This window comes from Motacilla alba, chromosome 21 (genome assembly GCF_015832195.1).
Source record: "Motacilla alba alba isolate MOTALB_02 chromosome 21, Motacilla_alba_V1.0_pri, whole genome shotgun sequence".
Lineage (NCBI taxonomy): Eukaryota > Metazoa > Chordata > Aves > Passeriformes > Motacillidae > Motacilla > Motacilla alba.
The window spans coordinates 7,024,915-7,047,184 of NC_052036.1; the positions used below are offsets into that span (position 1 = coordinate 7,024,915).

General features: G+C 49.5%; 4 protein-coding genes across 11 annotated transcripts in view; 1 reads left to right on the forward strand and 3 right to left on the reverse strand.

Moving 5' to 3' along the window:
- Positions 1-1,260, reverse strand: part of TMCO4 (transmembrane and coiled-coil domains 4) — a 39,057-nt gene extending 37,797 nt beyond the window's left edge. Inside the window, exon 1 of one of the 6 annotated variants that reach the window (XM_038159842.1) lies at positions 1,062-1,260. The gene's annotated coding sequence lies outside the window, so the exon portion shown is untranslated. The other 5 variants (XM_038159839.1, XM_038159840.1, XM_038159838.1 and 2 more) reach the window with 5 other exon arrangements.
- A 1,680-nt stretch (positions 1,261-2,940) lies between these two features.
- RNF186 (ring finger protein 186) lies at positions 2,941-6,914 on the reverse strand. Its single transcript, XM_038159885.1, has one exon. The coding sequence runs from the start codon at positions 4,649-4,651 to the stop codon at positions 3,734-3,736; it is 918 nt and encodes a 305-aa protein (XP_038015813.1). The 5' UTR covers positions 4,652-6,914; the 3' UTR covers positions 2,941-3,733.
- A 1,388-nt stretch (positions 6,915-8,302) lies between these two features.
- Positions 8,303-18,375, forward strand: OTUD3 (OTU deubiquitinase 3). 3 transcript variants are annotated; one of them, XR_005259584.1, is made up of 9 exons: positions 8,306-8,538; positions 9,215-9,363; positions 10,130-10,242; positions 13,742-13,864; positions 14,632-14,757; positions 15,329-15,425; positions 15,665-15,846; positions 16,177-16,599; positions 18,098-18,375. XR_005259584.1 is itself a non-coding variant. In XM_038159883.1 (8 exons), the coding sequence occupies exons 1-8, from the start codon at positions 8,363-8,365 to the stop codon at positions 16,348-16,350; spliced, it is 1,140 nt and encodes a 379-aa protein (XP_038015811.1). In that variant the 5' UTR covers positions 8,306-8,362; the 3' UTR covers positions 16,351-16,837. The 3 variants fall into 3 exon arrangements, 2 of the variants coding, with proteins under 2 accessions (XP_038015812.1, XP_038015811.1); XM_038159883.1 differs by lacking the exon at positions 18,098-18,375 and having other exon boundaries at positions 16,177-16,837; XM_038159884.1 differs by lacking the exons at positions 15,329-15,425; positions 18,098-18,375 and having other exon boundaries at positions 8,303-8,538; positions 16,177-16,837.
- A 1,512-nt stretch (positions 18,376-19,887) lies between these two features.
- LOC119710608 (basic phospholipase A2 caudoxin-like) lies at positions 19,888-22,111 on the reverse strand. Its single transcript, XM_038159891.1, has 4 exons — positions 21,592-22,111; positions 21,300-21,447; positions 20,954-21,060; positions 19,888-20,398 (listed from the first exon to the last, which is right to left on the reverse strand). Exons 1-4 carry the CDS (start codon positions 21,617-21,619, stop codon positions 20,256-20,258), a joined length of 426 nt encoding a protein of 141 aa, XP_038015819.1. The 5' UTR covers positions 21,620-22,111; the 3' UTR covers positions 19,888-20,255.
- Positions 22,112-22,270: the final 159 nt, after the last annotated feature.

Here is a 22,270-nt window from a genome sequence, read left to right on the forward strand (position 1 = left end):
ATGTAGTTCAGCAATCAACAGCATTGCCATAATGTGAACTGCCACTTTAAAGAGAATTTTTTATCATTTCCAGCTCTCATTTTTCAAACAAAGCCCTTTGTTTTCTTGAGAAATGATGTATTTTATACAGCCCATGACACAATCCTGTTTGGAAAGCAGAATGATAATTCCTTTGGGGATCTAAAGCTGTAGGATACATGTGTTCCCTGCAGCTGAAAGAGGAAACAGAGATAGGCTGGCATCGTGTTCGTACTAAACTGCGACAAAGGCAACCAAACCATCATCTCCACAACCTCCCAAAGTTAATGAGGCATCTCATTAACTTCAGAGGAGTGGTTGTAGGTAATTATTCAGACGGGGCTGGCCAAAGAGCTCCGTGTAAGGCACAGTGGAGACAGCACGGCCCAGCTGTGGTTACGCATCACACACAACGCTGTGACTGTGGAAACATTTGGGCAAAAGAGATTTTTTGGGGACCTGCACATGGCTCCAGAGGTGCTGGGAGCACCCCAGCCTCTGCTTTTAATCTCTAGATATGAGGTATAAACACAGAATGCCGTCAATTCAGTTCTGTCTCAATGCAAGAACACATAAATGCGTTACGGATAGGCCACAGGGATCAGAGCCCGAGGCGACAGGGACACGGAGAAGCCCAAACCTTAAGTAGTTGGAAAAGTGAGCGTGTTTAATTCAGTTAATCCTAAGGCTGGCACAGCAGCGGCTGAGAAGCGATGTCCTCACAGTGAAGTGAGCAAAGCTGCGGAGAGGGAACAGCACATTGAGAAGCGTGAAGGCAGCACCTCAGCTGGGGAAGCTGTGAGGGCGGACACCGCCACAGCTGCCCGTGTTCACGTTTACCACAAGTCCTTCACGTCTGAAGTCTCTGCTGCTCCAACACAGGCACTTATTTACGGAAAGCGGCGCTTCTGGCTACGCTGAGGTGAAGGAAGCAGCGCCAGAGCAAGGGAGCGGCCTGAGGGGACGGTCCCGCCCGCTCGCCCCTCAGCCCGCGGCGCTGCCCCCGCCCAGCCCCTCTCCCACCCGCCCGGCCCGGCCCCGACCTGCCGCCGGCCCGGCCGAGTAGCGAGCACCGGGAACCGAGCACCGCGAACCGGGAACCGAGCACCGACTACCGCCGCCAGCGCCCGCCCCTTCCTGCCCGGCCCGGGCTGCCCGCCGGCGCTGCGCCATCGGCACAGCCGAGTGCGTGGAGGGCGGCAGCTGCGCTGGGCCGAGGGGGTGCAGGGCCCTGAGGGGATCACAGAATATTCTGAACTGGAAGGGACCCGCAGTGATCATGAAGTCCAAGTCCTGAAGTGAATGGCCCACAGAAGGGATCAAACCCACCATCTCGGTGTTGTCAGTACCATGCTCCAACCAACCGAGCTGAGCCCGGGATCGCCTGAGGGCATGGCGAGGGCTGAGGGGATGGCGAGGGCTGAGGTGATGCTGCTTAGCCCCATTCCTCGTTAGAATTCCCTCTCTCTCAGGCCACAGTGCATTACACAGTCGCTGTCTGAAATCAGGGGCTAGCCAGGTAAGGTAAGCAGGGAATGGGACTTCAGAGCTGAAACTTTCTTAACAAAATGACCGGCATGAATTAAACTTGAGTGCAAGGAAATCCTTTACATTTTGCAATAGGAATATAATCCCATTAGCCTTTTCTCTATGAACTTAATTGCCGCTTCAAAGTTTTGCATGGTTATTGAGCCTAATTATCTTGTCAGACGGGAATGCGTTCAAAAGATAGCAGGTTCCAGAGCCTCATGACTGCCACCAGCATTGGTCAACTCTGAGTCACCTGGGTGTTAGTGGCTCTCAGGCTGAAAAACATTTGAGTGGAACTGCTGAAGGAAAACAAGGAAAACTTGGAAGGTGCTGCACTGTAATTCTGTGGCTCCATAAGGATTCCTTCAGAGGGCCAGTCTTGCCCTGGAAATCACCCTTTTGTATGCTGCCCTTTCCTTTTGACCTTTTTTTTTTTTTTTGGCTCTGTAGAAAGTAGTGTAATAAAACAATTCTTTTGGAAGGGTAGGGTGAAGCATAATAAGCGATTTCACTGGTCATGTTCATTCTGTTTTCATTTCTTCACACCCATGTGCTGAAAACATACATTTTCTTGCAGGATCCCTTGCGAGTAATCTGTTCAGGCCAATATTAATTAATTTGTTACAGACCTTTACAGTACCAGTCACCCACTGGTGTTGGTGAAGGGAACTCGACAAGAATATTCTCTGTGAACTTTAAGACTTGCCCAGTGTTTCTAAAATTATTTTCAGTGCAGTGCTAAATATCTGGTCCAGTCTTTATATTTGGAATAATATAGTATTTGGGTTTAAAACTACCTGCCTTTTTCCCCAGCTTTTTTTCTGGTTGGTTATTAGCAAATGTCATATGTATCCTGCAGTAAGCCTGTTGCTGTCCAAAGAGATGAGAAAGTCCAAAGGATTTATATTCCCTGAAGGCTCCTGTTCCTAGCAGAAAACAAACCTGTGTTTTCCAAGACTTAGCTGCACCAGAGCTCCTACCCTCTTAGTCTAATCTGTTTTATCTGCTGTGAGACACTCTGTGTATTTATATACTGAGCAACTGCAGGACATCAGTTTCCATTCTTATCAAACGCAAATATTTACCTGATCCAAGGTCTCCTGAGATCCTTGACACTCTTAAACATACAGTTTAACTAGAGAAATCTATTTTTTCCCTCAGTTTAATTTTAGTTGAGTTTCAGGGTATTTTCTTAGCAACTAAGTATTTTTTAAATGAAGGAACACTGCAACACTTTACTGCTTTGCTTTACTCACCAACTTGGCTCTGCAGATTCCCTAATACACTTTCTCAGCTGCAATTCCTGTCAATAAGGAAACTAGGAGTTGTTTTGACATTAATTGTCAATGAGGAATTGAAACAAAGAAGTCAATGAGCAATTAATATCATTTAAATTTAATGGAGACATTCCATTTAAAAATATCACGCGTGGTGTGACGCAGCAGTCAGTGGGTTTCTGTTCACCTCTGTGAGCATCTTTAGGGCAATGTAAAGGGGGCAAGAAGACAAGGCCTGCAGGCTGCCAGATAAAGGAATTAAGGTGAGAGGAACTATTTCAGTGCTAAATAATGTGGGCAATTTGGAGGGTGATGAGGTTTTTGAGCCTTGCCCTTTGCAAGCCACAAACCAAGATCTGGAGTGTTGATTTTGCCTCTTTCTCTCCAATTTTATGTGTAACTTCAAATGACATCAACTGACATCTCCTTTTCCCATCCCTGCCAGGGATTGAGGTGATAATCTGGGTTTAAAAAACTCTCTTCCAAACACCCATTCCCTGATTTAGCAGCCTTATTTCCCACTCTGTCCCAAGGAAAGGTGTCCATGTTTTCAGAGTGCGAGCAGCAACCCCCGGGGTTTTGCAGGACATCACCTCCCAGGTGTTCCAGATAACATCCTGCAGGGCTGATCAGGAGGGGACACAAACATGAACAAAATGGCAAAAGCAAACCAACACAATTACAAAAAAAAAAAAAAAAAGTATAAAACCACATAAATATCAACATATAAATAGTTCATTTTGTTTGCAGTAATGAGATTTAACAACAGTGTGCATTGGCATTGAGCCAGCTCAGCCAAATGTTGAATTTATTCTCTGAGAGTTTGTTTTTAAGTCCAAAACTCACTGGTGTGCCCAGCATGCACCTTGGCCCAGTCCCTGATCTCTGGGACCGGCAGGTTAATTGTTTCAGGCAACAGTAACAACATGGATCTCCTTGTCACAGGAGGCAGGGGAGTCCTTCTTGCACCTGCAGTGGAATTTAGGAGTGCAGCAAAGCACCATAGACATGAGCAACCCCAAAGTAAGCAGGAGACAAATTACCCATTTCACCCTCCCTGAGTACATGAAGGGGAGGATGAGCATGGCGAGGATCACCCCGAGCAGCAGGAGCAGCAGGAGTCTCTGCACAGCCAGGCTGCTGTGTGCTGGGCTGGTTTCCTCTGTGTGCAAAATGTCCTGGCTGCTCTGGGTCCAGCTGTTGCCGTCCAGCCCTAGGGCACAGATGTACACCTCAGGGTTTGAATCAAGGTTCTCCAAGCGCTCCAGGATATCTTCTTTATTCTGGAGCGTGCGGATGAGCCCTCCTGACACGAAGGTGGCTTTTCTGCAGAGAGGGCAGGTGATTGTCCAGCTGTTCTCCTCTTTCCTGAGGATCAGCTTGAGGCAGACGGCGCAGAAGGCGTGCTGGCAGTCCAGGAGCTTTGGGACTCTGTAGATGCTGTACTTGTTGAAGCAGATCATGCAGTCCATGTCCGGGGTGGCTGTGTCTGAGCACTGGTGGTTCAGGTCCAACGTGCTCATTTCGGGAAAGTTTGTGTCCGTTAGCACAGCAAGCGGCCTTGAGTTTGGAGAGTCTTGTTGCAAAACTGCTGGTTTAAAGGCAGCAGGACTGTCTCTCTCTGCTCCTGAAGGTTTCTCCATTTCTTCAGTACACTCTTCAGTGAATCCCACTCTCTTTTCACGTTTTGAGTTTTGTGTTACAGATCCTGCTCCGCTCATTTCTGCAGCACCTCCTGCCACGGGCGCTGGACTGTCTGCCTCAGCCTGCAGTACTCCAGCTGACAATCTGTTTTCCTTGTTTGGCTTGTCAGTGGATTTCTCCATGGAGATAAACCTCAATGCAGCTTGTCTCCCCTTAGCTGAAGGATTTCCTGAGTCTCTGGCTCCTTTTATGTGTTGCTGTATTCCTGCTGTATGCCTGATTGATTGGTGAGAGCCTTAAGCCAGTCGTGCTCTTACAATATGATGTTTTTATGACATGGGGACCAGAGTTAATGATTGACTTCCCAGCCAAGACAGTTTACAATGACTGATAATATCAGTGGGCAATACCTGTCCGGAAGCAGACTCCATGGCATTAGCAGACCACTCTGACAGCCAGACACTACCATTATTATTAAATTAGAAGTCTCTTAGATGAAAGCAATTTCATCGTTCTCCAAACAGTGCTCTGCTAGATAGTGACAGGCTTGGAGGAATTACCTGTTTCTGACATTGGTGTGCTGAATGCAGTGCTTTGATTAAAGTACATATATCACCAGTTTTGGCCTCTCTGGGTAGGAAGTTTGCTCTTGGTTTAAAAACACTTCTTACCGGACAGCATGAAGTGAAGAATGACACTGAAATTACTAATTTGACTGTTGAATGTCCAATTGTTATTAGCTCCTTTATCCTAGGGTATCTCTTTTTTCAGCCTAGGATAACTCTTTTGTCCTGTTTGTTTTAGTCATCAGAAGGTTTCCAGTACAAACTAAAGCATGACTGAGGCCCACACAGGGCCTCTCAGGAGTCCATGAAAGAGATCAGAAAACTAAAAGCAAGACCAGTGTCCTAGAGGGTGGGACCATCTTCTCTCCTGTGGTGTTCACCAAACAACCTCGTGCACTTGTGCCCTTCTTGAGTGATTTTGTGAATATTCATCTCATCTGAAAAAAACGCCTGAACAAAATCCCTCAGTCTCTAATTTCTTTCAGCCTTTTTATTTGAGCAGTAAAATACAGATGGTTTCTTAGCAAGAGTCCCATGGAAGGAAGGAATGAAAGAAGGGAAAGATCACTGATCCCAAAAAGCCAGATGAGGTCAATGTTAGCAGCAGAAGACACACAGTACCACACTGGTAGCCTCAAGTGCACCTGAATGCTCACACTGCCCGTGCCCCCAAGTCCCAATGCCTCCCTCCCAGAGAGGAGCAGCAGAAAGAAATGAAACAACTGCAGATGAGGAGGGCAAGGAGTTCAGGAAGGCTCTAATCTCATGAACTCGCTGGAAGGGGATGAGGTGAGAAGAACTTGTTCTCATTTGCTGAGGAACAGAAAGTTTGTCGTAAGCAAACTTTGTCAAAGTGCCTGAGCACTGCTGTGTTTCTGCTGATGTGGCACGAGGTGGTGCTTGATGGACTTTTGGATGACCCCAAATTTTAGGAGCCTGAGTATCTCTCAGTTGCAGAAGCTGGTATCAAAGTGCAGGAATGTCTGGAAGTAGGCTGGTGAACTGTGAGACTCATTTATCTTTAAAAAGAAAATTTTCTTTTGCATTTCATATAACTCTTTGTAACCAAGTTCATGCTGTTAAAAAGACTCAGGAAAGTAGAAAACAGACTTACTACTATTACATTAGTTTAGAAATTTCAAATTTGCTCTGTCAGTTCCCATGTCCAAAATGGAAATGTCTTAAAATCTCCTGATTTGTAATTACTAGAACAATATAAAAACACCTTGCAGATGTTGGAGGTTGGAACAGACACCAAGAGGGACAATTGGAGGTTGGAACAGACACCAAGAGGGACAACTACACTCTTAACATAAAACGTTTGGAACTAGTTGGGATGAATCTATGCTCCATGTCTATCTGCTCTGTGTTCTACCAGTGGGTGGGGGTGACTTGTCTGTGTCTTTTGTCTATTGTGCTGGAAAAATAGTTTTTTGTTGTCCTCCTCTGACAAAGTTTTCAGCCAAGCCCTGATTCCAGCTCTGCTTTGTCTCTGGTGTCACGAGTGATGCTCCCTGGCTGGCATGTGCCTTGTGCTTATCTGAATTGCTCAGAGCCCATTAATGGTCCTCTGGCTAATTACTGCCTCATTAATCATTTGTAATCAGTTTATGTCCTCACATTGTTTTCCTGCTTTTAGTGTGTTTGCATATGTGTTTCTGTGAAATGCTTTCTATGGAATTGTTTATAGCAGGAAATAGATATAAAAGAGCAGTTGTGTCATTCCTGGTAAAATCCTCATGTGCCCCAAGCCAAACATCCCAGAAGATACTGGGGATACTCCCGTGAGCTTCTCCCTGTGCTGAGCTGTGGTTCAGGCTGTCCTGACTCTGGACAAGAGGAACAGAAAAATGACATACAACTTAAAAATCCCCGTGATGTGAAGCCTCTTGTATTGGTGGGACTGTTTTGTTAGCGTTCCTCACAAAGCTGTTTGGATGTGCCCTCTGAGCTAGGAGTTAGAAATTCATAGAATCCCAGATTGGTGTGGGCCGGAAGGGACCTAAAGCCCATCCAATGCCCATCCAGTGCCACCCCCTGCCGTGGCAGGAACACCTTCCACTGTCCCAGGCTGCTCCCAGCCCCGTCCAGCCTGGCCTTGGGCACTGCCAGGGATCCAGGGGCAGCCACAGCTGCTCTGGGCACCCTGTGCCAGGGCCTGCCCACCCTCACAGGGAAGGATTTCTTCCCAATATCCCATCTATCTCTGCTCTCTGACAGTGGAAGCCATTCCCCCTTGTCCTGACACTCCAGGCCTTGTCCACAGTCTCTCTCCATCTTGTCAGCTCCCGGATGAGAAAGGTACTGAAAAGCTGCAATCAGGTCACCCTGGAGCCTTCTTTTCTCCAAACTGAACAATCCCAGTTCTCGCAGCCTTCCCTCATGGGAGAGGTGCCCTCTGCTCATCTTGGCCTCCTGTGGACTTGATGTGCAGCAGTTCTGACAGCATCGGGCAGTTTCTGCCACAACACCAGCAGAGGAAATCAGAGTCACGGGCACAGCGATGCCCTGGTGGCTGCTGCTGCTGGGTGATTCCTTTAACTGGTTCCTGTGGGACAGGTGGAAAAGCCAAAGAGCAAGACAATGGCAGGAAATCCTCCCCAAGAGCCCTGCTCCACACAAATCACCCATCTTGCTGTGCTCCTTTTCCAGCATCCTGTGAGGCGTCTCCCTCAGTGCTAGGGAAGCAAGACACAGAGGTTCAGTTTATTACGCTTATCACATTTAATTCATCATTGCTGTCTCTGCTCCGCTCTGGCCCTGCCGCTGCTGTCACGCCTGTTCTCCTGGTGCCACCTCGCGGGTAGTCCATCTGCTCACATCCCTGGTTTGCTGCGAGTTCCATTTCGCAGCGGTGATCTGCGGCCGAGCAGACACGGTCTGCGGTGGCGTGTCCCGGGGCAGAGCGGCAGCAGAAAGCGCCCACCCGTGAGGTCAGGCCGGGAGCTGTGCCGGGCAGCAGGGAAATGCTCTTTGGCGGGGGAGTGCAATTAGCAGCAGAGGCCAATTAGCCGGAATCCGGCAGCTTTTGGGTACAACACAGGTGATTTGTGGCGCTGCTTTCAGCAGCCTCCCCAGCCTTTCCCCGCGGACACGCCGCTCCCGGCGCTTGGCTGCGCCGTTCTTCCCTTGGCCGCTTTTCCATCCGCAGCCTCAGTTTCCCCTCGGAACCGCTCGGTGCCGGTGCCGGTGCCGGTGCCCGTGCCCTCCTCCTCGATCCCGGGCGGGCGGGCAATCACGTGCCCCGCTCCCGGCGCCGCGGTCACGTGAGCCGCCCGGTGCGCGGTCACGTGATCCGCCGGTGCGGCAGGCGCGGGCGCGGCGGGGATGTCCCGCAAACAGGCGGGCAAGGCCCGGCCCGCCGCCGCTGCCGCCAGGAAGGGCCGGCGGCCCCGGCATTCCCCCGCCGCACCGGCCCCGCGCCCCGCGCCGGGCGACAGCGGCGGCCTCGCCGGGCAGCTCCGGGCCCTCGGCCTCAAGCTGCGGGAGGTGCCGGGAGATGGGTGAGCGCCGCGACGGGTGTCCCCAGCAACCCCGGGGTTTCTCCCGACATCCAGCCCTGAAGGCTGAGGCCTTCCTCCTCCCCGGGTGATGTGAGCCCGTGTCCCCGGGGCTGAGGCCTTTCGTCGCTCCCGGGGCGGTGAGCCCGTGTCCCGGCGGCCGAGGATTTTCCCCTCCCGCTTGAAGTGGGCCCTGCGCTCCGCAGGGGTGAGGATTTCCCCGCTCTACCCCTCAGGGATCTCTGCTGGTCTCTGTGGTTCTGCAGGGCCTGACGGCTCGGCCAGTCCCAGCCCTGGTGCCCAGGGGGCCGGGGGCTCCCGTGTCCGGCAGAACTGAGCATAGGAAGGTCCATAAATGTTCTCATGGAATACTTTCACCCCCTTCTTTTCTAGAAGGTGAAAAGGTAGTAAACGTTCCTGCTGAGAAGTTGCTCAGTGGGGCATTTGTTTGTCTTTCGTTGCTTTATGTCCCTTGTCTGGTGTCAGTGTGGGACAGTTTAGCCCAGCGGTTTTACCACGGCACTGTCACTCAGACCCAGCCATTCCGAGCAGCGGGAATGAGCGCTCCTCTGCGTTCACAGCCCTGCTAAACTGGGCAGAATGAGCACAGCCCCTTTCCCTGTGACCTGTGTTCCTTCTGCTGCCTCGGACACACCGCTCCTCATTTCCCTCTCTGCAGCAACTGCTTGTTCCGGGCGCTGGGGGACCAGCTGGAGGGGCACTCCCGGAACCACCTGCGCCACCGCCAGGAGACCGTGCAGTTCATGGTGAGGCAGCGCGGCGACTTCGAGCCCTTCGTGGAGGACGATGTGCCCTTTGACAAACACGGTATGGGCTCCGTGGGACGTCCTGGGAGCCATCCTTGTGTCGTGCAGCTCCTTAGAGCAGCTCCTTGCTAAGCACTTCCTCATCCCAGAACTACCTTAGGGCTCCTCTCTAGTTGTTAGAAACAGGGACTTGACGTTTATTGCTGTTGTGATGCTGTGGGAAGGTGAGCTGTTTAATCCACACTGAATTTGTCCCAGACATTATTTAAATTTGGGAGACACTTTAATTTTGGGAGAAGGCAAGAGAGACCAAAAAGGCAAGGTGTAAAAATAGGGTGTTTTCAGAAGGAACTTAAGAAAAATTATCTCGTTCTCCTTAAACACTGGTCGGTATTTGGCTGTTTTGGTGAATAGCTGATTTCTTTGGGTTTCTTCTTCCTTGGCATTCAGTATTTCCTCCTGGGAAGCGAGGGGAAGATCCAAACCAGAGACAAATATAGCCTTTGATGTGCCAGGCACCATGGAGATGATGCACAAAGGTAGTTTGGTCATGCAGTACATGGCACTCCTCCTTCTGAGCTATCAGAGCCAGTGGCCTTGCTTGGTCTAAGGGTGTAGTGCCTTTTTTAGAGATTTCTGTGGTCCTTTAAATGCATTACCTCATGTTGCAGCCAAATTCTTGCCTCAGCACTCACTGTTTCATAGGTGGGATTTCCCTTCCAGAATTTCCTGGGCTCATGTTGAAATCTCACCCCTCGTTGTCCCTCCACTGCTTTTGGAAGTATCAGAAATTAGGTTTCAACTCTTGTGAATGTTTTTTCCTTTAGTTGCCAATTTGGCCAAGCCTGGTACTTTTGCTGGCAACGATGCTATTGTGGCCTTTGCAAGGAACAATCAAATAAATGTGGTTATTCATCAGCTCAACACTCCACTGTGGCAGGTGAGACACAAAGCTTCTATATTTTTGCTTAATTTTTACCTGAGGGATATAAGTACTGTGGAAAATTCCTGATTTATTAAAAAAGAGCATTAGCTGCCATGATCTGGGCATGGTGCAGAGCTGTGCTTGGTTTTTGAAGAGGGGGAACTCTCGAGATTTTGGCTAGGAGGAGAGGAAACGAAAGAAAATAGTGAGTGCATGAGAGATGGGTATGTGGGGCACAGCAAAGTATTTTACTTGGGTTTTAAGCTGTGACCTTCAGTGCCATGCTCTGTCTCCTGAAGGTCAGAGTGCATTTGAGCTGAGTTTTCCGATAGGAATCCCGGAACGGGTCAGGTTGGAGCGCACCACACTAGATCATCTGGTCCTGTCTCCCAGCCCCAGCTTCCTCAGCCTTTCCTGGGCAGAGGGATGCTCCAGGCCCTTCCTCATCTCTGCAGCCTTCACTCGCCCTGCCCCAGGAGCTCCCTGTTCCCCTGTCCTGAGGAGCCCAGGGCTGGGCACAGCACTCAGGTGTGCCTCCCAGGGCTGGGCAGAGGGGCAGGCTCACTCCCTGACCTGCTGCCAGTGCTCCTCCCAGTGCACCCCAGGGCCTCTTGGCCCCCAGGACGCTCTCCTGGCTCTGGGACAGCTCATTGACCATGGGACCCCCAGGTCCTTCCTGCAGAGATGCTCCAGCAGGTCACCCATGCCTGTGCTGGTGCTTGGGGCTGTTCCTCCCCAGGGGCAGGACCTGCATTGCCCTTGTTGAACTCCAGGCAGTTCTTCCCTGCCCATCTCTCCAACCTGCTGAGTCCTTCTGAAGGGCTGCACTGCCCCTGGGGTTTGGGCTAGGCTTAAGGAACCTGTACAATAAGATTCAGGAAGGTGGAAATGAAGGTGTAGCAGGGCATCCACTGTGTTGGAGTGAAGCTCCATCTGACATCTCCCAGCTGCGTGGGATGTGGAATGCCAAGGTTTCTGACAGATAGAGAAATGAGGTTTTAAATACATTTTAAAACCTTAAAGTGGTGTTTAATCAGGTCCTGGAAAGAGCTGTAGTTTCCTCTGACAGAGGGCACTGAAACAAGTAATCCATCAGGTGCCTTGTTTTCTCTTTTTTGTTGTTTTTCCATGGCAAGTGGAATGGGTCCATGCTCAGTCAGCCTGGTCATTGAGCAAGTGAGAACCTGTGTTCAAGTCAGGATTGTTTCTGGCCTCTATTTACAGACATAACCAATGAAGTGTATAGATTAAACAGGGCAATAAAGATAAAAAAACAGATGAAAGCTGTCAGTAACGTCTTAACTACATTTAAAACAGCCTCACGTGGATTCCTAAAATCAAACAATTTAAACTCTCATTTATGGGCAGCCATGGGCAGAGGGACAGGTGGGTGAAGTACCTTCAGGGGAGGTCACAGGGATGGTTTTCATGTGTTGTTCCTCAGTGTTATAACTGACTGCAATTTTGGTGTCCTTGATTTCATGTCCTCTCAGTGGCCATGCCAGGGTGTCAGTACAGAGTTGGTGACGAGGTTCTGCCTTGCCTGAGCAGTGCTGTTAGTGAAGGCTTGTCTCAGGCCCTTGAGAATGCTGTGAGTTAGGAGAACTGTGAGTAGTTGTACCATCATGAAAAGCTCTTTGCAGGTCGGCATCTCTGCATGGAATTTTTTGGTCTTTAAACACCCCTTAACTTTTTTAATAGTGACTGTAAGTTATAGAATTGTTGGAAAAGACCTTTAAAATCATGGAGTCTAACTGTAGACTCAAGTTAGCTGAGGTTTGTAGGTTATTTATTAATTGTCTTTTTTGATAACAGGCTAGCTTTTTTCCCTGTGTTTTTAATCTGCAGCTCTAATTTACTTACCAGTTTCAGTGTATTCATAGAATCAGAGAATCCTGGGTTGGTTTGGGTTGGGAGGGAACTGAAAGCTCATTCAATGCCACCCCCTGCCACGGACAGGGACACCTTCCACTGTGTCCACTTCCCAGGCTGCTCCAGGCCCTGTCCAGCCTGGCCTTGGACACTTCCAGGGATCCAGGGGCAGCCACAGCCTCTCTGTGGCAGGGCCTGCCCACCCTCACAGGATAGAATTCCTTCCCAATATCCCATCTAACCCTGCCCTCTGGCAGTGGGAAGGCATTCCCTCTTGTCCTGGCACTCCAGGCCCTTGCCCACAGTCTCTCTCCATCTTTCCTGTCGGCTTCTTCAGGCACTGGAAGGTAACACTTAGATCACCCTGGAGCCTTCTCTTCTCCAAGCTGAGCAATCCCAGTTCTCCCTCCCAGCCTTTCCTCATAGGAGAGCTGCTCCATCCCTCTCCATCAATATGGTGGCCTCCTCTGGGCCCACTCCAGAGTGGAAAGAGGCTTCCCTAATGAGAGCTAAATTGGCTAATGTTCAAATCTTTCAAGAGCTTTGGGATTTGGTAGATACCTATTCAAGCTCTGGCAGAGAAGTGTTTAAAATAAATCTTACCACGTTTCTGCAGTTGAATAATTTAGTAGAATAGAAAGCAGGAGTTAAGTATGACCAATTGTTGAGTTGGAACCTAAAGGTGAGCAAGTATAAAATAGATGAATGGAGAATTATTTGTTGGAAAACCTGAAGTCATTAGTGCAGCACAGACTGCAGACAGGGCTGAAAGTTGGCTTGGTGTGTGGTCTGGGAGCTGAGATAAGGCAGTTCACAGACGTAAAAGGGTTGGGAAACTCTGGAGCCCTAAAGCAAGGAGTTCTGGTCCTTTGCTTGCTGACGTCTGGAGAGCTGTTGGGTGAACTTGGGCTGGCAGGTCAAGCCAAGCTGGTCTGCAAGTGCAGTGGGATTTTCTGCATTCCTGGCAGGAGCTGGAATGCTGTGTAGCTCTTATCTAACAGTTTGAGACACTGATAATCAGGGTAGGAACTATTCTCACATCAGTACAGATAATACACAGAGCAGGAATTTTCTGTGGAAATTGCTGTAACTTGGTGTTGACAAAGCCAAGCAACAGTTGGTTGTTAACAGTGCTCCTGAATGGAGTTAGTACGTTTTCATGGATTTGCTTTCTTTTAAAAACAAAACACAGCTGCTTGGAATGCTGTTAAAACAGCGTCTTGTCCCACCTGCAAATCAAAATTTACTCTGAGTGACTGTTTCCACTATTCCTATCACTGAATGGCCTCTCTTCCCTCGTATTTGAGAGTAAACTGACATTGTACATTCCCTGGGAGCTTCTGCTGAAGCTGGTTCTGGGAAGATGACCAGAAAACAGATAGCTCCTGTGGAAAGTTCAGGAAATAGTTCTGAGCTTTCCACAAAAATATTTTCATTCCACGTTTTGTTTGTTCTGATGTAGCTACCCAATATTTTACATCTGGCTTTCATACTTTCTTCTCTTCCTGTTTGAAATGCTCCAGCAGCCATGTACTTGCTTCCTTCCCGGTGTTTGCCATCGCTGCAAAAAACGAATACTCTGACAAATCAGGCGCTGAAGCCGATTGCAAATGCTCATTTGCAGTTTGTTTGTTTTGTTGAGATCCGGGGCACAGACAGGAGCGGTGCCAGGGAGCTGCACGTCGCCTACAGGCACGGCGAGCACTACGACAGCGTCAGGAGGCTCAGCGATGACTCGGAGGCTCCAGCCTACCTTCGGATGGAGGTGGGCTGTGATGGAATGAGCCAGCTGTGGGTGACACACAGGGCTGGGGAATGCTGCCAGTTGATTTCCATTCTCGTTTGGGATGGAGGGAGGAGCTGGGTTGCTGTGCTGTGCTAGGAGAGCAAAGCCCTGAGCTGGGTTGCTGTGCTGTGCTGGGAGAGCAAAGCCCTGAGCTGGGAGAGCAAAGCCCTGAGCTGGGTTGCTGTGCTGTGCTGGGAGAGCAAAGGCTGGCTCTCTCGGGAGGGGCTGCGAAGGAGGATTTCAGCCTCTGGGCTGGAAGTGAATTTAAAGCTGATGCTGTGATGTGGGCTGTCTGGAAGCAACCTCATCTAAATGATGTAATCGTGCATCTCAAATGGAAAAACAGAGGGAAGGGAAGAAAGTGCTGGAAATGCAACAGCTAGATGTAGTTGTCTTCCTCATATCTTCTTTTTTGATGTTGAGGAGTAGTTGTGCTGTGCTTGAGGCTCTCTGCACACAGCTGAGGTGTGGTGTTATATTAAAAATACTCCATTTAAAAGCTCATTTGTTGTGCTTCATGATGTTGTAGTGCGCTGGAGTTTGTTCTGCAGTGCGGGAGATGTGGGAAGCTCTCAGCCATGGTGGAAGTTACACAGTTTCCAAGAGGGTTTGACACAGGATGTTCCTGAGGAAAGTGTGCCATGATAATTACTGTTGTTAGGATGTCAGACTTTGTTGGATTGCATGCTTGTGTGATCTGCTGGGTGTGTGATCAGTGTGAGCTGCTGGGCTCTGCTCTTCTTCAGATGCTTTGCAAGAATGATTCGAATAAGGCAGAGGAAGTGAAGCCACAGAAGGGTGACTCTGAAGAGGAGACTGAGGTGGAGATGGAAGATGCTGTACAAAAAGTGTGCAGTGCAACTGGGTGTTCAGTAAGTATCAAGGAGCCTTTCTGGGCCTAATGTTCAAACCTTGATACATTGAAATAGTCCTGGGAAAAATTCTAAAAACCACTCATCTTGTACAAACTTGAGTACTGTGGCCATCAATCAGGGTGCATCTCATCCTAGAATCAACTCTTAAATGCAGGTGAAATACCAACTTTTTTGTGGATGCCCGATAATGTTGGAAGGTTTGTCTTGAGGCTCTCATAAAAATTCACTTGGAAACAAATCCTGTAAGTTCTGAAATCCTTTGGGGGTATTGAAGATGCCAGATAACTGGATAATCTGTGACTCTTGGCTGTTGGCACTGTGCAGGTGCATAGAACAGAATGGGCTAAGAGGGAAGCTTTCACTGAAAACAGCATATTCCTTTTTTCTGATAGCTTCAGGAATTTAAGGTTTTCCCCCTCACCCTTTCAGAAATGAAGCACAGGGCAACTGAATGATCATAAAAGCATAAAAACTGAATGATCCCCTCTCAGTTGTGCAGGTGTTGTTAAGTGTATGTAAGTCAGAGATTTGAACTTCTTCAGTGTTCTCCTTCCCCTCTTGTGGACAGGACATGGATTTAGTAAGCCACATTCTTGAGGTGGAGGACTACAACGTGGAATCTGCAATATTTGCCATCTTGCAGGTGAAGGAAGGGGAAGGAATAGGTGAGTGCACAGTTTGTCACCTGGGGCTCCGGGTGACCTTGATGTTGGTGTTGGGGACAGGAGCAGGAGAGGTGGGGTTTGTGTGCTGCCACTTCAGCCTTCTGTGCTCAGGAAGGTTGTGAGGGCAGCTTCAGTCCAGCTTCCAAAAAGCCCCAGGATTTCTGGGAAAAAGAATTGGCTGACAATGCAACAGCTCCTGGGTGTAGAGCATGTCTGAGGAAAACCTCTGCTGTTGGCAGGTACTGAAGAGCAGCAGGAGCCCCCAGGCAGGGAGCAGAACCCCTGCAGCAGGGCACTGTGGGAAGAGAACGGAACTGGCTCAAGAATCTTTGGAAATCAGAGCTTGCATCAAGGTGAAGCAGAGAACAACACGGGACAAGCTGGATCCAAGGAAGAGAACCGAGCCAGCAGAAACCCAAAGGTGTGTGAGGGGTTTGGCAGCAACGTGAGCACCCTCCGATGATTGGGGGGTGCCTTAGCATTGCTTACTCAGCAGCTCTCTTCTGCTTTCAGTTAAAAAGAGCTTCTGCTCGCTGCATTTTGTCACTGCTGCAGCTGTGAGTGCTCTGCCACAAACATTTCCTGGTGACATGCAGCACTCTTCCCTAAACAACTCGGAATAAAGTCCTGATAAATAGTTAGGAATGTCCTCTGGCAGCTGCCTTGGTATCTGCTTGTCTCCTTTATTACTTTTCCCCAGCTGAGCAGAGCACGTGTGGTTTGAACTTTTGTTGTCATCCTTCCCTTTCAGGTGGCCAAGAAGCAAAGGAAGGAGCAGCAGCGGCTGGAGAAGAAGAAGCGGCAGGAGGAGAGGCACCGGCAGAAGGTCCTGGCCACCAAGAGGGACAGTGCAGACACCAGGACAGAGACAGACCCGGCCAGCCATGTCACCCTGGTCAAAGCCATGGCAGCCCTAAACATATGACTCAGTGCTCTGATGAGAAAAGCAAATAAAACTGATGAAGACAGAATTCCCCCAGGAGAATTTCCAGGCACCCATGTTTATCTTAAAATCCATCTCTGCTGGGATTTCCAAACACAAAAGAACTTCCTCTTCCTTTGCTTGTGGGGAGGACAGTTGCTCATTGATTCTGCATCAACCTGTGGTGAAAAGAGTTGTTTAAACTTAACAGGAAGTAGAGACTTATGTCTATAATCTTGGAGTTACGAGAAGGTGAGGACCTTTTCTTCACACAACGGTGTCAGATTTGTTTTGACATCTCTTATGTGCCTGGTTTTGTTGGGTTTTTTTTCTTTTCTTTTCTTTGGTTATGCCTGGAGGAGCTTTATTTTACCTTGCTGGGTATCAGACAATCTCTTAACAAATCTCAACTCAGGAATATTTCTGGTGGATCTTTTTCTATTTAAATTCAAATAAAGTGAGAAAACAGAGTCGCAGAGTCCTTTCCAAAGCAAAGTGTGTCAGCCAGCACTGTCTCAAACATGACATTCCTCTTTTGTTTGCCATGCAGGAATGCAGTGACAAGTTTTAATCTCACTAGAGCTGCTGGCATTGCACTGAGCAGGTTCAGAAGTGATGAATACATGGAGGGAGATGGCGATTGCTGCATCCATGCTTGCTGAGGTTTGGGATCAGCTCCTTTAAGATGAGACCTGGAGGGGGGAAAAAAACCCCAAAACTATAATCCCAGTGGACTCATGAGAATGCAGAGCTGATTCTTCTAATCTAGTAAAATGTGACAGGAGCAGGCTTGAAGTTTCTGATGAGTTGTTACTTGGACACCTGCAGAGTTGTCCCCTTTGCCCTGTTCCAGAGTTTTTGGGTTACACCAGGGCTTTAGTCCAAGTCAGGAGCTGGATGGGTATTAGTCTCCAATTAAAATTAGTATAGCCAAAGGACCGAGTCCTGAGAAGAAGCTCCCAAGCAGCAGTGATCCCTGGGAAACATGCCTATTTCAAATCATAAATCAAGCTTTTTTCCAGGGTAGGTTTTTCTTCTTCTTAAATTCCATTTTAGTGAGGTCACCAAGTAGGATGCACAGCTTGACTCCTGTGATGTTTTCCACTGTAGGACTGAGAATTTGGATTGAGGTGAATGACTGTGGGATTGATCAGCCTTTGATTTATAGCTCACAGTGCTTCAGCTCCACTCAGGTTTTTGGGCTTGTAACAAGCACTAAGCTTGAAGAAAGCACATGTGCACTTACACACAGGAGACAGCTCAGCAGCCAGGGCAGAGGTGAAAGGGATTTTTTAAAAGGAAGGAGTGTTGCATTTGAAAAATTTTATGTGCTTAAAAGTTTATAAATCAGCATGGAAATATTTATGGGTTTTTTACTGAACTGCCAAGAACTGGGCTGGTACTTGGTGTGGTCTGCTGCTGTTACTTGAAGAATAAAAAGAAAGGAGGTCTCCTGTAAGAACTGGTGGTGTAGGAATTCCTTTTTCTCCAAGACAGTCATTTTTACTGTAGTGGAAAGGGAGGTGAGTCACAGCTTAGTGGGGAGAAAGTGCAAGTTCTTTGAGGGTGTGATAAGTTGTGACGGCAGGTTTGGCAAGGCAGTGCAGGTGACTGTGTCACCTGTGTCCTGCCCTGTCCTGTGTTTTGGTCTGAAAGGCAGGTGTGTTCTGCAGGTTTGAAAAGATAAGAAATTGCAGTTGTGCACTGTGAGAGGTTTGATCTTTATGAATTGGGTTTTTGTCCTGTGCAGCCAGAGCTGATAAGACATTCGTTGTTGCCTGGAGCCTGAGAGCTGTGACGGGAGTTGGTCTGGAGGCCGAGGAGGGGACCCAAACCTCACCCCATCGTGTGCAGCATGAAAGGGGGGTCTGCAGCAGCAGCACCAACAGCAGAGGGAGAGACTGGCCCACAGCTCATGGCCTCTGATACCTGAACAAAATCTGGGGCTGAAAATGCTTTCATTTCCAAGTGTAATATGATTAAAATAAACTCTTAGTGTGCTGGGCTCATAAATCTTGACAAACCAGTCAAATTCCCTTTATCTTGCCAGGGTAGCTTTGTGCCTGCACAGCCATTCCATATCCATACACGTTAAAACTGATTTTGTCTGTTTCACGTTTTTCCCACTGAAATTCCCACCTTCCCAATGTATTTTTTTTCCCCCTAGGGAATCTTTGTGCAACATTCTTCACAGAACTTAGTTTATGCAGTGAATTTGCTTTGAAAACTGATGGTGGGTTTTCCTGGGAGGAGGAAGGGAGGCAAGAAAGCAGAACAGAACAACACCGTGATTCATACATCGTGTGTGTTTACTCCTTGGTGGAGCTGAGTGCTCCGTAATCCACGGGCCAGGGATGGACAATAAGCCCTGGATCTTCCCTTGGGCTTTGAGGAGGATGACTGTTTGTTCTTAGCAGCTGGCTGACAAATATGAGGGTGTTTTGGCTGTTGCTGCAGCAGGGCCACTGTGAGCCTCTCAAGGGCGAATACACAGCAGGAAGATGTAGCAAGGCACTTTCCCTGCCTCCTATCTCCCACCATCATCTTCCCTGGACTTATTTTCCCAAATCCTGCCCCTGCAGGTCAGGAATTCAGTTGAACTGGAAGTTTTAAGCATTTAGGCAGGTTCTGGCTGACCTCCATAAGCACGTCTGTGTATGGGAAGGGTTTTCTGCCCTTGTTTCTCTGCTGCTCCATGTTTCCTTTCCCTTGTTCCTACTTAGGAGCTGCCTTCTTGTTTATCTCACAGCTTTGCCATGGTCTCCATGTCTGCAGGGCTTTGGGAGCTGCAGAAAGGGAGAGAAATTGGGCATGAAGAATGACCCATAATCCAGTGTGGGATAAAAGAAGATGGTTTGTGCTGATATTGAGCTGTGAGGTGGTTCCTTGGAGCTTCCTGGGTGCAAGCACCAGCCATAGAAAGCAGCATTGGCTCTGTCTCAGCTTCTAGAATCCTTATTGCCTGTAGAAAATGAGAAGAAATGAGTGGTTTGGAGTTATAGAGATACCACATTTACTGTAGGAGCTTGAGGCAGGGGTGCTGTTGCTTGTGGTGAAACACTTAACCAAGTCAAGCAGGAGCCCTCAGCACTGATGTGGAAACCAAATAAATTACCCTTAAAACGCCTTTATTTTAGGCAGATCACAACTCAGAGGCAGCATTACAGTTGGAGGTGCCTCCATCAAGGCCCAGGGTACAGCCAGCCCTGGCTTGTTAGAGGTAATTAGGGCTAATTTGGGATCATGTGCAGCTGTGGTGTGGGACAAGGTGGCTGCATGGAGCTGCAGCTTAAGGACACACCTGTCTGCAAGAAAGAGCCACCCAAGGCTCTGAGACCCCACCACTGGGCTCCCCTGTGCTTCCAGTGAGCATTAATTGCTTAAACAGTCATTGGAAGTGGGATGGGTCTGGATTGTGGATTGAGGCTGAGCTCCTGAAGAGAAGCTGGGCTTGGAGCCTGCTTTGGGGTTGGGGTGCAGCAGCCACTTGCTGTTTCTGTGGGCTTTTTTTTTTTTTCCTCTGGAGCTCTTAAAATTTACTGGTTGGCTGCTAAAATGTCACTTCTGGTCGTTTTTTAAGAAAAAATGTATGCAGGAAGGAACATTTTCTTCAAAAATCAGCCCTCAAGCTCCATGCTGTTACCTACCACTTCCATCACTGAGTCCCAAAACACAACACTGGCCACAATTTTGAAACATATCTTTATTAGCAGGATTTACCTCATTTTTATGAGTTATTAAACTGTGGGAAGCAGGTTTTCCCTGTGCTAAGGCTCTGGGGAAAGGTGCTGGACACCTTTTCGGTGCCACAGGGCTGTGCCATGTCCTGCCTGGCCACAGGGGAGGCAGAGCCCCCGAGCTCTGATGGTTTGATGGCCAGGTTTGGAGCTGGAGCGTGGCGGGAGTGCTCAGCAGGACGGTGTCCTGCCCTTGCACTTGGAGTTGGGGTAGTTCCTGTAGGCTTTGCGGTAGGAGCCAGCTGCCCTCTGGAAGCACTCCACCGCCTTCTTGTCGCAGGCACACGTCCGTTTTTGGCACGAGTTCCCGTTTCCTGGAAGAAAATTGGGGGGGACGGAGGCAGGTGAAGGGTGTGAGGGTCAGGGGGTGTTTTTTGACCGTCCCCACAGCGTGCACAGCCCCTCTGTTGAGTTTGGGGTGTCTCAGGTGGTCTTGTGTCTGGGATGTGGAGCTACCTGGCCCTGGAGGGAGCATTCACTTCACCTTCTCTGATGTGTCTGTGGGTATTTGCCTGGATCTCTGGGATGTGCTTTGCTGTGGTCTGTGGAACAAGGAGTTCACTCTGGGGGAGTCAGGGCAGCTGTGCCAGGTCCCCATCCAGCATGGGAGGGTCCTCTCAAACCCTTGGCGTTCGGCCTCTTGGGAAGGACAAGGCCCCTGCCCAGGGAAGTCTCCAAGCTCTAAACTTCACCGTAATCCAGCAGATACTTATTTGCCTTATTCCTGGCACTTTTCCTGTATTTCCACCCACTTCACTGTGTGCGATTTCCAGGCCAGGATGATCTAAAGGGGATGTTGGCAGTCAAGCTCCCCGAGTGCGGGTGGCTGTGCCTCCCCGCTTGGAGCTCTGCCCCCGCCCCGCTCTCACCGCAGGTTATTTGGTTTCCTCGGAAGATGTATTTGTAGGTGGCCGTTTTGGGGCTGCAGCCGGAGGCGACCAGTCTCTTGTAGCAGCAGTCGTGAGCGTGGCAGCACCTGGGGGCGTGAGAGCCGAGGTCAGGGCAGGGGACAGTTGGGACAGGATGGTAAAACATCAATCACGAGCATCTTTGCTGTCGGCTGCTGCTGCTGAACCGCTTCTACAGAGGCTTTAAGGATAAGCAACAATTTTCTCGTTGCTATTTCCACCCTCAGGAGCAGGAAGGAGATTGTGCTTGCTGTACCCAGGGGGGTGAGGAGGGCCGGGGGCTCTGCTCATCCCTGTCCCAGCGTACCTGTCGGTGGCATCCAGGGGCTGTTTGGAGCCGCCCCAGCCGCAGTAGCAGCCGTACCCGTTGTAAGCCAGCGCCGATTTCCCGGTCTTCTGCTTAATCATCACTGCAAACTGGGCCAAGTTGCAGCTGGCAAGGGCCAGTCCTAGGACTGGAGAAGGGGGGTTAAGAGCACCAGGAAAAGCAACCTCCCATCCCACCGTTCCACGGCAGAAATGGGAATTTCACCATCCCCATCTGGCCATGGACAGGGCCTGGGAGCTTTCCCGGGGTGGAAGCTGTGGGGGGTACTCACAGAAGAGGAGCAGCGAGAGCAGCTTCATTCTGGCAGTGGCGGCTCTGGGCTTTGGTGAGCCCAAGGTGCTGCTGGTCACACCTTTTATGGCTGTGCACCCTCAGCAGGGCCCCTCCTCTGGGGAGCCCAAAGTGGGCAAATATTGACAATCCTCACCATACTGGTCCTGCTGCTGTGCAGGTGTCCTGGCACTGCTGGAGGCTGTGGGATGCCTTATATGGTGGAGGTCTCAGCAGGAGGTTTTGGATGTGTGGGGTCTTGGCAGGAGGTTTTGGATGTGTGTGGAGCAGCCTGGGGCTGAGTCTGTGCGTGGCTCTGGGTGTCTCAGCATTCCCAGTGCTTCCCTGAGTAAAATGAGAGAACTTGAGGGAGAACAGGAACCACTTAGTATGAGGGGTCCTTGCCCATGGCAGAGGGTGGAATGAGATTGTCTGAGGAGTCTGTGATTCCATGATCCACTTTCTTCCTGGATGACAGGGTTTTTTTTAATGCCTTGTCTAGAAAACACCATTCTGTGTCTTACTGTTTCCATCCTGACTTAGCTGGGCAGGGAGAAAATGCAGCCAGTGCAAAGTATCCTCCCCTGTCAACTTCCCAGAGTGGGTGAGATGCAGCACTGGGAGGGGAGGAAGATCCCATGGTCCCAGAATGGCTGTGGCTGGAGATAGACCTGAGCAGA

Coding starts and splice junctions, on each gene's coding strand:
- RNF186 (XM_038159885.1), bottom strand. CDS start 4,651: ATGGAGAAATCCACTGACAAGCCAAACAAGGAAAACAGATTGTCAGCT.
- OTUD3 (XM_038159883.1), top strand. CDS start 8,363: ATGTCCCGCAAACAGGCGGGCAAGGCCCGGCCCGCCGCCGCTGCCGCC. Junction 9,364..10,129: donor TGTGCCCTTTGACAAACACG/GTATGGGCTCCG, acceptor TTTTTCCTTTAG/TTGCCAATTTGGCCAAGCCT. Junction 15,426..15,664: donor GAAGGAAGGGGAAGGAATAG/GTGAGTGCACAG, acceptor TGCTGTTGGCAG/GTACTGAAGAGCAGCAGGAG.
- LOC119710608 (XM_038159891.1), bottom strand. CDS start 21,619: ATGAAGCTGCTCTCGCTGCTCCTCTTCT. Junction 21,061..21,299: donor CCCCTGGATGCCACCGACAG/GTACGCTGGGAC, acceptor TCACGCCCCCAG/GTGCTGCCACGCTCACGACT. Junction 20,399..20,953: donor AGGAAACCAAATAACCTGCG/GTGAGAGCGGGG, acceptor ATTTTCTTCCAG/GAAACGGGAACTCGTGCCAA.